This window comes from Amphiprion ocellaris, chromosome 1 (genome assembly GCF_022539595.1).
Source record: "Amphiprion ocellaris isolate individual 3 ecotype Okinawa chromosome 1, ASM2253959v1, whole genome shotgun sequence".
In the NCBI taxonomy this organism is placed as follows: domain Eukaryota; kingdom Metazoa; phylum Chordata; class Actinopteri; family Pomacentridae; genus Amphiprion; species Amphiprion ocellaris.
The window spans coordinates 31,469,948-31,485,182 of record NC_072766.1 but is presented as its reverse complement, the minus strand read 5'-3'; the positions used below and the strand labels follow the sequence as shown (position 1 = coordinate 31,485,182).

The following is a 15,235-nucleotide window of genomic DNA, read 5'->3' as shown; positions in this document are numbered from 1 at the left end:
CGAAAGAAAATCAGGGTTTGACAAAACAAATAGTTTTATCCACTGATGCAGATTGGTAAACTGAGTGCACAGATTCCTGCTTCAGACATTAATAATAAACAGTTCTTTTGCCAATGTTCTTTTGTGTTTTTAAGCATACTGACACATCTGCAGCTCTGTTAAATGTAGTCTTATTGGCTATACTTGCTTCTATCTCTGATCACCCCTTTGTACCGCTAGTCTCTGAGCCCGGCTGCCGCTATTAACTTGTGGTTTTTTTGTGTTTTATTTCTAAAGCCCCTGAAAACAGGAGATACATGGTTTGATTGAAGAGTTTCAGTCAGGATTCAGACACATCACTGCACCTAAATAGCACTGTTCAAAGTCACCAATGACCTTCTCATAGCAGTGGACTAGTGGAGTTGAATCTCAGTGCTGCATTTGATATAGTTGATTACAACATCTTACTAAAAAGAATGGAATGTGGTAATAGAATTAAATGAACCGCACCAGTCTGGTTTAAATCATATTTATCAGATACATTTTGGTTTGGGCACATTAATGAAGATTGTTGCATAACTAATACAAAAGGTAGTTATGGAGTTCCACAGGGTTCTATGCTCAGACCTGTACTATTCACAATGTACACGCTCCCCTTAGGCAGTATTTTATAGAAAACATACCATAAACTTCCATTGCTATGCAGGTGACCCTTAGTTAAATGTATCTATAAAGGGAGTCCTAATGACATAAAGATCAGGATGATCTGGCTTTTTTTTTTCCATGTAAATTTTGTCAAAACAGACATTATACTATTTGGACACCTCAGTGACACACGTATCAAAGCAGGTAGTCATCCTGGATGGCATTGTCTTGGCTTCCAGTTCTACTGTGAGGAACCTTGTGAGTATTTTATGCTTGGGATATGTCCTTTAACTTACACATACAACAAGTGTGTAGGATGTCTTTCTTTCGCTAACTGTCAAAATTAGAAACAAGGGTTCAGGAGTGCTGCTCAGGTGACCATCCATTAGTTACAATGCTATTGGCCCAGGCTGCTGAAGGATCTCCCATAATGCACTGAGCACCTCGCCTCTCTTTTGCTCTCAATGTTTTTATACCACTATGGCCTGTCATTAGCTTCTCTCTCCTGTAGTTTGTGTCACCAAATGCTGCTCAAAGGAATCATTGCCCTGATACTACTGATGTTGTGAACTGTGGCGATAAAAAGTACATTTAAATTGAAGTAATTCACAGTAAATACAAGCTTTATTTTTGACATTTCTCTGTGAATTTCATTCAGTTTGAATACACTGTGTGCATTCTAATGCCCTTCTCATAGGTAACATGACCCAGGGAAGAGGTCACATATTTCAATCTGTGCTCACAGTTTGCCAATTCAGATTTTCACATTAAGATTTTTTTTTTGTCTGTCAAATGACCCCCATAGGGTTCCCTTGTATCAAATAAGACACTGATTATAAAAAAAATAATAACATCAAGAAACTAGAGTGACACTGTCTAAGAATATGACTGACATTAACACACAGACAACAACAAATTATGGACTTGAGCTTATTTTAAAGTGTAGCTGTTGACATGATGATCTGATGCCATGTCAGAGAGAAGGTGGGGACATCTTACCGGTGCCGCATCTGCTGCTGGCTGATGCAACAAATTTAAAACAAGACAGAATCCTTAGCAGAAGGTGAGATTAAAACACAACACACACACCATTGCTAACCTGCAAACCTTTGTAGTTAATAGTAGTTTCAGCTCAAAAACGTACCGTAGGTTGTTAGTAACTGAGGACTAGGCTCAACACTTGGTAATCTTAAATCTATTTGTTGTTGAAGTCATACGTACCAAACCTAAACAAAAAGGTCCATAAAGTGCATGAGGTAGCTAGCAACCCAAGGTATGTAATAATTAATGATGAATGAAAATTATAGTTGGCAATGTTCTAATTTCCACTTAACTTCATGTTGGTATGAGCTCACTTTCACATCAGCAAAACACAGACACAATGATATACAAGTCTGTCTCTTTGGCTTGTCACAATAACATAATGGTGCTGCAGCTGGTTAGAGGGTTAGTTCAGAGCAGCAGTTTTATTGATATTTGAAGGTTTTTGATAAAGCAGCTCTGCAAAGGAAGATGCACCTGAGGTTACTGGTGATGATGAATTATTATTACTCTGCCAAGGAACGGTGGAGTTATGTGACGATCGGCATACATTTGTCTGTGAGTCTGTCTGTCTGTCTGTGTGAAACATTACTCAAAAACAGACAAACAGATTTGGATGAAATTTTCAGGGAAGGTCAGAAATGACACAAGGACCAAGTGATTAGATTTTGGCAGTGATGCGGCTTATAATATGGATACACTGTCAGTTACCTGCTGACGATCACATGATTGCGATCCTACTCCAAAATGACCATGATTTATCAGTTGGAAATCATACAAGGAACAAATGATTAAACTGTGGGGTGTTTCTGAGTCCCATCAATTCCTGCCGCCCGCTACATATTTAGGTCACGCAATGTAGCAAACTCCAGCCAGACCCGTTAAGTTCAGCCGTCAGCCTTATTTTGAACACAAATTCACCTTTCTGTCCTTCACTCATTCCTTCACAGTAAGAGCTTGTCCCCATTGCAGCTAGCTGCTTCTAAGTTTAGACACATCCTTTGCTAGACAGCAACAGCGTGGAACCGTTTTCTTTCATCTTTACGTGAATTTTCAGACTTTTCGACAGTGTCTTCGTCATGTTAAGAAACCGCTTCTTAAATAAACACGTCCTGTGCTGCTGGAATGGTGACAAAATAAAAGCCCGCAACATTAAAAATATGTCTTCAAAATAAAAGCATTGAGGGAACAGTTATTTTAACACTAGCAAAACAAAGGCTTGCCAAAAGTGATGAACTGATCAACGGACCTTTATAAGAGTAATCTACATGCAATTTGGTATTCATACATAACATGCACATGCATAAGACATGCCTGTGCTCAGTGCAAGGTCATTTTTTATTAAAGATTTCATCCGTTGGAAATGATATGTCAACTGAGCAGCCTTGGCGGAGTACTGCACTCTCTGAGTGCTTTTCTAGTTATGCCATTCATGACTCAAAACCAAATTTGGACTGATTAGAGAATCTCATACAGTTTGCAGTACATCATATATACAGTATGAACCCAAACTGCTTTGCCTCTGCTCCTGTAAATTATACATGTACAGGTAGTTCTTGAGGAAAAGTTTGCATATATTATTATATATTACTCATTTATATAAAAATGAGTAATATGATAATATTTTTGAGTTTGTTATTTCCCATCATTCGAAATGGTTTGGTCAAGCAGCATGCTTGCATCTTGTTGTTCCCTTCTCTTATCTGCAAGGACAGTCCATGTTTGCCTATTGAACAGGTCAGTTTTTCAGAAAAGGCACCCACTGTAAGAAGTCTAAACTTCAAGTCACATTTAGCTTGCAATTAATGTTCTATTTACCTTAGCGTCTGCTCAATATAAGCATTAACTGGACTAGGTTAAAGAAAGAAACACTTTAAAACATGTTCGCATAATAATTTTGCATTCTGATTTTCTATAGGTGATCATATGCTGGATCTCTGTACAAGAGTTTTCTTCCAGTAACCTGTCTATTTCCAGCATTTCTCTCTTTACAGCCATTCAAATTTCTAAGTCATCTGTATTTTGTACAACTCCCATGTCATCTCATTTTCTCCTAGCCAACAGAACCCACCTTCTTTTTGGCTGCCTGCAGCTGAGACATTCTGCTGGGACAGCAGGCTCTGATTGTAGAGGCTGGGGAGGGCAGCAGCAGCATACTGCTGGATGCCTGAGTAGGCTTGGCTCAGTGCCTCCATTGTATTTCCTGAGCCATTAGACAGAGCTCCAGAGCCAAGGCTGCCATTTAGCGCTGCCATTCCTACATCAGTTACAAGGAAACATAACAACATAGGTTCGTATCACTCACTTGAGTTCAGCATAACAGAATTCACAGTGTCACAGTGTTCTAAAGCCTCTGCATGGTAATAGTCAATTTGTGAAAAATATTGCTAAATTTTATTCATACAATATCAAGGCAATCAAAAATACTCACAGCAAACTAAACAAAATAACTTAAACTACTCAAGGTATACAGTGCAATAACATCAGACAAAGTACTGTTGAACCTGCATACTAGACAGGTGTCCAGGCCAATTCATGCTGTCAGTCCACGAGGATCCATCTGCAGATGTCTGCATGCAGCCCAAAATTTGTGGCCATGTAGACTGTCAACCACACAGACTGCACATACACCAGGGGAACAAATGCTTGATTAAGTAGAGAGTGTAGGAAGAAATTCTCCATCCACATCTTTAGAATTTATTCTTAAAGAGTTTTGACTGAAGTAATCACTGCTGGACTCTTGCAGTGTTCATATTTATACATGCATTCCATCGATGATGCCCAAACACAGTACATTAAATGCTGTGCTGTGTCCATCCACTGTGCTCGGTACACCTCAGGAATAATCACTGACGTGGTGCAAAAGGCCAATCTGTAACTAGCTGTTTCACTTTATGTGTTCTTCTGTGTTTGAAATGAAAGGCGATGTGGCCATCCGTAGTAGGACAAAAAAACACGTGTAAATCTGTGGCAACCATGAAGTGGCCTTTACACTGTAATTGGGATTTATTTTGATACAAATGTACATTAAGCCCCTGCAACTTAGAAATACACTGTGTAAAATCAATTCAAATTCAATGGAAGCAGCTACACTATCGAGCTACACACCAAGATTACAAACATGTTTAAGAATGTTTAAGTGAAGCACCTCTTTTGTCTTCCTAATATTAAGCTCTTGCTGTTGTCCATGCAGTGTAAAACTATGAGATACCAGGAAAGCCTCATCTACTCTACAAACCTTGAAAACAAAGATCAGTGAAATGTTTCAGTTTGTGCACATAAGTGCAGGTCCACCTTGGTGTTATTACCTGCCAGGGAGCCCATGTTGAGGCCAGCTCCAGCACTAGCAGCCAGAGACTGCAGGGCCCCCAAAGAAGCCATGTGGTTCACTGATGAGCTGCTGCTGGATGTGGGGGAGGAGCCTGCTTGAGGGACATTTACTGTAATAAGCAGGGATGCAGAATTTACAATACCAATCAAAAATCTGGACAAAACTGTTTTACAAGTACATGTGTTGTGAGCTCAGCAATGCCAACATTTTCACACTATTTTTGATTTAAAAAAAAAAAAAAAAAAAAAATGCAATTTAGGATATAAATGTAAGATACACATTCTAAGAAAAAGCACCCAAGAGTTTGCAGAATTTATATTTGACAAACAGAGCAGAATTTCTGAGGCTGAGATGTGTTACTGGTGTGGACTGGTGCACGTACCTTGTACAGTGCTGTGGTTAAAAATGTTTACCTGAGCTTGTTAGTGCACTAAGAGGGCTGCTAGACGTCGTCATGGCGCTGGAGCCTGTAGGTGTGGCCTGTGTGGCACTTGCTGCTGCTGCTAAAGCCGCCAGGTTCTGCATGGCGTTAAGACCTGACAGAGACACAGTCAAGTTCAATACTCCTCCCCTTCTTCTGACATCACTGTAAATAAAAACATTTTCTTTCCTGGAGTTTTCTTCCTGTTCTGACATAAGGCTGGACTGAACCTTCTCAGCACCCAGAGAGGGATGATAGACAGCTTTCTTTCATCTATGTGATATTGTCAAAATCAGGAACATCTTGTCTCAGAGTGTTGTTGAGAAACTAGTCCATGGATTTATAACTTCTAGGCTGGACGACTGTAATTCCTTATTATCAGGATACCCTAATCTCTTAAAAACCTCTAGTTGATACAAAATTCTGCAGCCAGAGTTCTGACAGGAACCAGTAACATAGATCACTAACATAGCTTCTCTTCATTGGCGCCCTGTAAAATCCAGGATAGAATTTAAAATCCTGCTTCCAACATATAAAACTCTTAATGACCAAGCTCCACTTTATCTTAAAGACCATATTGTACCATATCATCCAAACAGTGCCTTTCGCTCTCAGACTGCAGGTCTACTTGTGGTTCTCAGAGTTTCCAGTAGTAAAATGGGAGGCAGAGCCTTCAGTTATTCAGTTATCAGCTCCTCTGTTGTAGAATCAGCTCCCAGTTTGGGTTCAGGAGACAAACACCCTCTCTTCAGTTCAATTTTATTTGTATACTTTTAAGATGAGGCTTAACACTTTCCTATTTGATACAGCTTATAGTTAAGACTGCTCAGGATCACCTGAGCTGTCCCTTAGTTATGCTGCTATAGGTTTAGACTGCCAGGGGATTCCCACTATGCACTGGGCTCCTGTCCTCTACTCTCTCTATACTGTTATATATCACCATTATATTCACCAACTCTGCATTTCCCCTGAGGTCCTGTGTTTGTTTTCTTGCTGGCTTCACCGCCTACTATCCTGCCATCCTCACACCAACACCTCCTGCTAAACCCCAACCCCCTCATCCCCACTCTCACACAACCGGTTGAGGCAGATGGCCACCTTCCTTGAGCCTGGTTCTGTCAGAGGTGTTTATTTCCCCATCCCTATCCCAGGGTTTTTTTGTTCCTTCCCACCATCGTTCATAGCGAATCCAAAGGCTGCTTTGGATAGTTGAGTTTTCTGCTCTCTGTAATTCGTAAGGTCTGTACCTTACTATGCTAAGTGCTTTGAGATGGCATATGTTGTGAATATGCGCCATATAAATGAAACTGAATTTAATTGAACTTGATTCACTGAATGTGGATAGAATTGTGTGTGTGTACCTGAAACAGGGTGCAGGTTGTTGAGTGCATTCCCTGTGGAGGCTGACTGCTGCAGCAACTGTAAATAGAGCTAAAGCCAGAAAAATGGAAGTGATGGCAAAGCTTCGACTCATGGCATGACTTTGTCAGTAGAATAACTGTTATATTTTTAATAAACACACAGATAATCTACAAACACACACATACTGCGAGGTACTGCGGCCCAAGACTGTTGAGCCCAGTGAGATTTCCCCACATGGAAGCAGCACTAAGTTGTTGCATCTGCTGCTGCAGCTGTTGGGCCATACGCTTCTGCTCCTTGTCCTTCTGAGTGTCTGCAAACTTTACTACGATGGGTGATGAACAGCCCTAAACACAGACACAAGAAATCATTGCACTTTGAAAGTTTATGTACTCATACAAATTGCACCTTATGTTCAAGTAAAAAACAAAACAAAACTGAGAATGACTTACAAAGCTCTGTTGCTTTGAAGAACAACAAATTGGGCAACCCTGGTAATATTTCAGTGATGAAGAAAATATAATCTGCTTTTTCTGAAATTAAAAGTCACCTACAACATCCTTTTTTGCTTTTTTTTTATTGTGAATCTCACCTCCATTGTCTGGGACTGGTGCATGGACTTGATAGCTGACTGAGCCATTTGTCTAGCTGTGAATGTCACAAATGCACAACCTGGAAGAAAGAAACACTGTATTGTATCAGAGCATGATCTATACAGATTTAGCAGAGGAAAGTTTGTATTTTGACACCATCTTATTAGTACTGCACTCAGTACAGCAGAAGAGAGAAACCATCATATTGTTATCATATTGTCATTAAACAGAAACTGTAATTTTTCGAAAAATACTGATTTTAACTACTATTGCAATCTCAAGTCCATGCAGTGTCTCTGCATTTTTTGTTTCCATCACACCTTTATTCACTGTAACACGGCAGACCTGTCTGTCGTCTTTAGGGAAGGTCACAAATGACACAAGGACCAAGTGATTAGATTTTGGCAGTGATGCAGCTTATAGTCTGGTTCCACAAATTTGTTAAAGATTTCTGTACCATTGTGACATAATGGCATGGCGTCACTGTAACGTCAGCTGTCTGCTGATGATCACGATTCTGATCCGACTACAAATCAACCGCTGTGGACTTACAGGGACTCATCTGTTGAAAATGATACAAGGAATAATTGATAACATTGTGGGGGTGTTTCCGAGTCCCATCAATTCCAGCCAACCGCTACATATTTAGGTCACGCGACTCGGTATCCGTACATAATGTACACATGCATAACATGCCCGTGCTCAGTGCGAGATCATGTTGTTTGTGGGGACATCTATATTAAATGGCCACATTCTACGTTACCGTGATTTCTGATCATCAGTAACTAATAAACAAATGCTGCATTTCTAAAAAAAAAAGAAAGTTGCATTTCTGACAATGCCATATGGGGGAATGAACAACCTTGGTGGGGTACTGCACTCTCTGAGGGCTTTTGTAGTTTTTTACTTCAATCTAAAGTCCTGCACCTCTGTGGAAACAGCACAGTCATGGCTAGAAGTAGACCTCAAAAATGTCTACTGTACAGTATGACACAGTTATAATGCCATAAATCATAATATAGAGGTGAAAGTTGATTTTCTTTCATTATTCATTTTTTTCATTAAAAAAAATTAAAATAGAGACTTCTTGACTACACAGTTGCACTGAGCAGTGCAGATTCCTGTTGTTTTTTTTAACTAGACATGAAATTGAGACCAAGTGGTTTCGATGAAACATCACAATACTAAGTTTCGCTCAGGTTAGGTCACACAATAGTAGTTCAAGGACCTTAAGAAAGCTGAAAGTCTGACAATTCTTTCTGTTTTAACAGTTTCTAGCTTAGATACATGGAGCCATATTGGCGATTTTTAAAAGATAGGCCATATTGGCCTTTCAAACCTACGGGTGGGTTGTGGGTTTCAGAGGATTAAATAAAGAATATTCATGTGAAAAAATAAGGGGCAACCAGAAAATACTGAATTTATCTGTTAAACCAAAATCCTTTCATTATTTCACCTGACTAAAGCATCTTCATTATTATGTCTTACCACGGCTGAGTCCATCAGGGCCTCGAAGTATCCGGCACTCCTCTATCTGTCCATATGGTGAGAACATCAGTCGGATGTCATTCTCGTTACACTTCTTAGAGATCATTCCAATAAACAGCTTCCTGTCCTCCACTGCTGTATTCAACACAACGTAGTATTAAACAGACCTGCATTCTGGCTACACAGATGGTGCTTCACAACACTGAACATGGATATGTTTCATTCTTTAAATTTAGCTCTTTTGCAGCTTTCATGCCATCAAAGAGACATGAGTTAAGCTTAGGACCGTATCTTTAACAGCTGAGCACTGTGCTGTTTTTCTTTTCTTGAGGCAGAACAACAGTCAGCACAATCACAAGCATCAACACAAGAACAGAGTTTGTCTGCTAAAATAATTCCTCCTGTTCATAGTGGGTCATGCAGATCCCTAAATAGAGTAATGTGATTCCATTGTAAGTGATGGGGTCCAGATCTACAGTTTTCCCTTGATCTGACAACTGAGACAGCTGTAGCCTTATGTCAGCCTCACATACATTTTTAAATGAAACAATGGCTGCCATTTTTGTCCTTGTGCTTCGGGGGGAGGATCTTTCTAATTGTAGTACTGAGTTGAACTAGGTAACAAAGTATCAAAGAAATACTGGCAGATGCAGACAACCTGTTGTGTCACAAAACCAACAGTGGAAGTCACCGAGTTATAACACAATGTTTGTCTACATACATACTTAGTCACAATTATACAACAATTATCTACAGCTCACATGGCATTTCAATATTTTTGAGGTTAATTTAAAAGTTTCTCCTGTTCCACCTAAAAAATGATATAATTTGACTGTTTAAAGCAATAGGCTTTATTGGAGTAATCATCATTGACAGCAAAAGAAAAGCCAGACTGAAATTCTACAAAATCCTTACCATTGTTTTTCTCACTGTCAGCTGGCTTCATCTGGATTGGATGGTGCATCTAAATCAGGCAACAAAAAACATATTAATACAAAATTAATACACTAATTAATTAATGAATATACTCCTACTACTACTACTGCTGCTACTAATAATATTAATAAACATCCCATTTGTCTTTTTATCATACATAAACAGCAGCAGATATCAAGTACCACATTACTCATACAACTAATTAGTGACCAACAGAATAACTTAGTATTTGTCAAACATATTCTGTGGCTTTTGCTTCAGAAATAAAGTAACAAACAAGTGTACCAGGAATACAAATACAGACAAGAAATAAAGTAACAGAAAACTAAAAAAGGTGACTGTTGTTCTTATATTGCCTGTATGAATCGTGATTTGAATTTTCCAGCAAACCTGTCTGTTCTAGACTGTAGTCATGCTGGATTTTTTTATTCTATCTCTCCAGTGCTTTAGGTTGGGATTCAGAAAGAGAACAATAGAGTGCTCAAAAAAGAATTAATATCTCTATCCTTCATATTATTAAAAAGTTGTGGGATATCTCTGAGTAGAACGGATTAATGTGGGATGCATTCCACTCTAACCACCTCTAAATGCCAAAGACTCCATTAATCAGATACAAGATCACTCCATGCAGATAACAAAGGATAGTATTTACATGGTCCACCTGCTCCTTTCAAACGTCAACAAACAGGATGGAAATTTATAAGTGGAAATTTAAAGCCCTGTGGCAGGAAGCAGGATATGGAGCTACTTCCCAAGTAACCGATAAGGACTTCAAGTGCCACTTCTGAGCTTCCAGTTCATGTTAGACTGTCAGAATGTCTGTGGTTGTATGATAGTTTTTGTAAATTTTTGTCCTGGAAAAATAAGCAAGAACAGTGGTCCCTAACTTTGTTACATTGATTGCCAGTTTATTAAAATTGGGGATCTGCATAGGAGATGATGATTCAGGTAACAAATGAATTACAGTGATAATAAATTTCAATACAGAACACACACTGCTCTCTGCCTGCCTCTGCCTGTAGCCTTTGCACCATATCTGCATAATTCATCACTCTGGTCAGACATGTTCAAAGTGGAATGAAAATGTTACTAGGCTTCGGACAGTAAGATTGACAACCTTCAGCACAAATTACCAAGATGTTATATCAAACATAGTCGAGGAGAACTGAAGTAACCTTGACAAGTACTACGCTTTTATGCTATGCTAAATGATGCAGAGGTCAACTGAGTATAAAATTCCTATGGAAGAACCCATAGCAGAATGTGCAAGCTCTGAATCTAGCAGCAGTCTCTGAGCCTGAGCTAACCCTGAGTAACTTCTTTTAATCTTACAAGAAATACACCAGGTCAGAACAAGACCACACTTAAGATTTTCTGCAGTTTGGAGTAAATATTTGCAAGCCAGAGGGAATTGACTATTATTAATTATTTGAGAAGTTACCACAGCAACACCCTTCGGACCATTTGCATGAAATCTGACTGCTGAATGAGTGATTTATTCTGGATATTCTATGGGCAGCTTTATTTAATGAGACAGAATTTTAAAAAAGCTTGACGAATACTGACAAAGTTCCAAAGAAAACTAAAACTAATTGTATTATTCTGAGTCACTAAGTATAATAATAACTGATGCTGGTAGTAAAACTCAGTTCTATATGTTTCAGTTTGCCAAAAAAATAAAAATCATAGGTGCATATAGACATGGCATATACCAGAAAATGACAGTGTATATTGGATATGGATACAGTATTTATTTTTATTTGCATGTGTGTGTACAGTTAGTGAGTTATGAACCACAACCTTCATTATCCTGCTCTAACACAGATGGTTTTGACATAGGACGAGAGACCTCGTTCCGGAGTCAGCGCCCCTGTTTAGGTTAGACTCTGATGGTCTGTTAGGTTCACACCAAAGTGAACCAAGCTGCAACCCACCTTTGGTACTTCTTGTAACAGTCAAACACAGAGTTCAAGGCTTGCCTGTAAACCAGCATGCACTGAAAGGTCAGATTAAGGAGGCTGTCACCTACCCCTGGCAGAATCTTCATGTTGTGCAGAGCATTCTGTGCTTCTAAGGCTGATTTGCGTGTATAGTACGTTATAAAACAGCAGCCTGGCGGGAATAAAAAAAGACAGAAAAGTGTTACACAGCTGACTTAATTATTAGATATGGTGTGTAAGATTACTTGTCTTTTTTGATTGTAAGACAGAAGACTAAACAGACATATTACAACACAAGGAAACGAAACATTTAATACAGGACATTCTCTGATGTTGGTTTGGCGTTGATATCAAGCAGGTATACACTGTCTTGTACCACTATAACTACTACTGCTCTAACTGGTACTATAACTACTACTACTGGCATCGTGTTGCACTGGCAGCATTGCCAGATTTTGGCACCACCATTATTAGGTGAAGGAATTATTAGAGGTCCAAACAGTCAAACCTGCTCTCACACACACACACACACACACCTATACACACACACACTTTTAGCACTGGCAGAAAAAAAATCCTCTCTATGCAGTGTTCCTTAAATTTGTTTCCTGTGATGATGACTGTGTCAGAGCCACTAGCAGTGGGCTCAACAGCTGTGAAATGGAGAAGTTTGGAGCCATCAGGTCTCTTCTGAAAGTACTGGGGTTGTTTCAATCAGACAGTGCTTTTGGTGTTTTTCTGAGTGTTTTTGGTTAGTGAAGGTGTATTGTCGTGCGGTGACTTGTGTGAATCACAGGTAAACCTGCACTCTGAGAACAAAGTACTATACAAGGTACTATGAGGTCTTTAACATAAGTGATTAAGCATCTTGTATGTGCAGAGAAAGATTTTAAATTCTGTTCCAGATTTTACAGAGAGCCAATGAAAAGAAACTAACGTGGAAGAAACATATCTCTTGCTACTTCCTGCCAGTACTTCCACTGCAGCATTTTGGATCAACCTCAGGTTTCACTGAGTTACTGGGAAAACTTAATAAGGAATTACAAGAACCAGACCTACAAGCAACAGATGCATGAACAAATATTTCAGCACTACTTTGAGACTTTGTTTCCACTTTTGGCAATACCATGAAGATGAAATGTGTAATTAATTAATGCTGAACATATTTAAACAGCCTTTAATCCATTTATCACTCAGGAATGAGATGGAAATTGCTCTTGGTCAAAGGACAGATTCTATCCTGCCACTGCACTTTGAAAGGTTGTCCTCCAGTTACAAACAATGGTCAGAGCTTCCTGACTGAACTGGGTTGGTGAAGCTGGAGAATTTCATGGGGCTGCTCCAACTTTGTTGCTTGTGATTAGAGTAATTGTTATTATAATTATTATTATTGTTGTTAATATTACTACGTCAGTAAAAGCAGGTCTTGCGACTAAACTGTTGACACTAAAAAGGTGACATTTTAATGGAAGACAATACGGCCCAAAAATTGTCATCAGTGTGTTCCTTAGATGGAGCTGCATCTGCTAATACAAGCCACACCTATTCCTGTCAATCATTTTCTTATTCATGAAATCACAGAATATGCAAAACCCACTTTTTCAAACTTATCAGTGTTTTATTTATTTTTTTAACTCAAGAATGACAAGACTGGTGTCAAATTATCAAACCTGTTTGTCTGTAATTATCCAGCATATTTTTGCTTTTGCAAATCGATTGCTTGCGACATGTTTTTGTCTTTTGAGAGTCGACTGGTATATTGGGGAAAAAAAAGTAAGTTAGAAAATTACATGAGAGTTTACACAGTTGTCTAGAAAGAGTTAAAATTTGTTGTAAACACTCCACTGGGGGCACTTTTTAAAAATATCTACTTTTAGTCACGTTTAAACTTTCCAATACAGTTGTCCCTCACCATATCATGGTTCACTTTTCGCACTCTCACTGTATTGCAGATTTTTAAATTGTATAGATCTAATTTTGTACATTTTTATATATTTATCATTTAAATTTTTTGTGGTAAAATAAACACTTTCTAGCCTAAAAAATCGAAAATAATATGAAAAACATACAAAATTATTAAAACTAAAATATTAAATGGAAGTAAAATGTGTAGCATATAGCGCTGGTTGCTGATTGGCTCAGCGACTGTAGCATCAGTCTTCTACGTCTCCCGTGTTTAGCAGCGTTCAGCATCTCGCCTTGTCCATTTCACATCGACGTCTGAGTGCTGTGCATAGTGCTGCTCTGCAGTGTTTGTAAGGTTTGTAAGAGTGTGGGGAGGGTTTACAAGGCCTTAAAATATATAGAAATAATTAAATAAATATAAGGTCACTACTGGGGCTGCACAGTGGCGTAGTGGTTAGCACTTTCGCCTTGCAGCAAGAAGGTCCCTGGTTCGCGTCCCGGCTTTCCCGGGATCTTTCTGCATGGAGTTTGCATGTTCTCCCTGTGCATGCGTGGGTTTTCTCCAGGTACTCCGGCTTCCTCCCACAGTCCAAAAATATGCTGAGGTTAATTGATTATTCTAAATTGCCCGTAGGTGTGAATGTGTGAGTGCTTGTTTGTCTTTGTATGTGGCCCTGCGACGGACTGGCGACCTGTCTAGGGTGTCCCCTGCCTTCGCCCGAGTCAGCTGGGATAGACTCCAGACCCCCCCGCGACCCTAGTGAGGATTAAGTGGTGTATAGATAATGGATGGATGGATAAGGTCACTACTTTGCAGATTTTCACCCATCACAGGGGGTTCTGGAACCTAACCCCTGCGATAGACAAGGGACCACTGTATATGCTATGCACATGGTCCAAAGGCAGGATGCCAAATCTGACAAATGGTGGATTTGCTTTGGACAAAAATTATCATGTCAACAGGAGAGTCATTCAAAGTTTTCTTCAGAAAAACAGAGACCCATGTCAACCAAAAAAATGTGCTATAATTTATGTCAACATGATTTGGTAAGTAACTTAATAACTGTACATCACACATGCAAAACTACTAAATGTACAAAAGACAATTTTTTTTTTCATACTAGTCTGTGGTTTCATCACTTAGGGAAACTCAACAGATTCTCTGGAACCTCCTTGATGATCATGATCACACACATTTGTGATTTTGTACATTTTTGCTTGTGATGTGAGCTTGATATTTAATTGCATATGGTTACTTATGGATTAAACACTACAACTTAGCCAGACAACCTGCAAAATTCTTCTATCTCACACATCTGTGCTTTTACATGTGCATTACATGGTTCAGAGTAAGGATATCAAATTTGATGCAAATCCCTCAAATGATGGGGCTGTAATGAACTTTTTCACATATATTCTTAAAATAGGATTTCATTCCAGCTGTGGTCTGCTGGCTCCCTCTGGTGAGCTATACTGGTAAGTTGCTCTTGTGGAATCGGTCTGTGTCCTGTTGTGGAAGTGTGTGTTTGTATGTGTGCATGTATATATGTGTGTGTGTGTGTGTGTGTGTGTGTGTGTGTGTGTGTGTGTGTGT

General features: G+C 39.1%; 1 protein-coding gene across 11 annotated transcripts in view; it reads right to left on the bottom strand.

Moving 5' to 3' along the window:
* The window catches only part of celf1 (cugbp, Elav-like family member 1), a 42,473-nt gene that overhangs the window by 10,548 nt on the left and 16,690 nt on the right, over positions 1 to 15,235 (bottom strand). For 3 of the 11 annotated variants that reach the window (XM_035958261.2, XM_035958252.2, XM_035958251.2), the window contains exons 3-12: positions 11,826 to 11,908; positions 9,776 to 9,824; positions 8,861 to 8,995; positions 7,372 to 7,451; positions 6,965 to 7,126; positions 6,779 to 6,848; positions 5,410 to 5,532; positions 4,974 to 5,105; positions 3,737 to 3,922; positions 1,624 to 1,644 (exon numbers count right to left, since the gene is read on the bottom strand). In XM_035958261.2, the coding sequence (XP_035814154.1) occupies positions 1,624 to 1,644; positions 3,737 to 3,922; positions 4,974 to 5,105; positions 5,410 to 5,532; positions 6,779 to 6,848; positions 6,965 to 7,126; positions 7,372 to 7,451; positions 8,861 to 8,995; positions 9,776 to 9,824; positions 11,826 to 11,908 (1,041 nt within the window). The remainder of the gene's footprint in view (positions 1 to 1,623; positions 1,645 to 3,736; positions 3,923 to 4,973; positions 5,106 to 5,409; positions 5,533 to 6,778; positions 6,849 to 6,964; positions 7,127 to 7,371; positions 7,452 to 8,860; positions 8,996 to 9,775; positions 9,825 to 11,825; positions 11,909 to 15,235) is intronic. The other 8 variants (XM_035958253.2, XM_035958254.2, XM_035958255.2 and 5 more) reach the window with 8 other exon arrangements.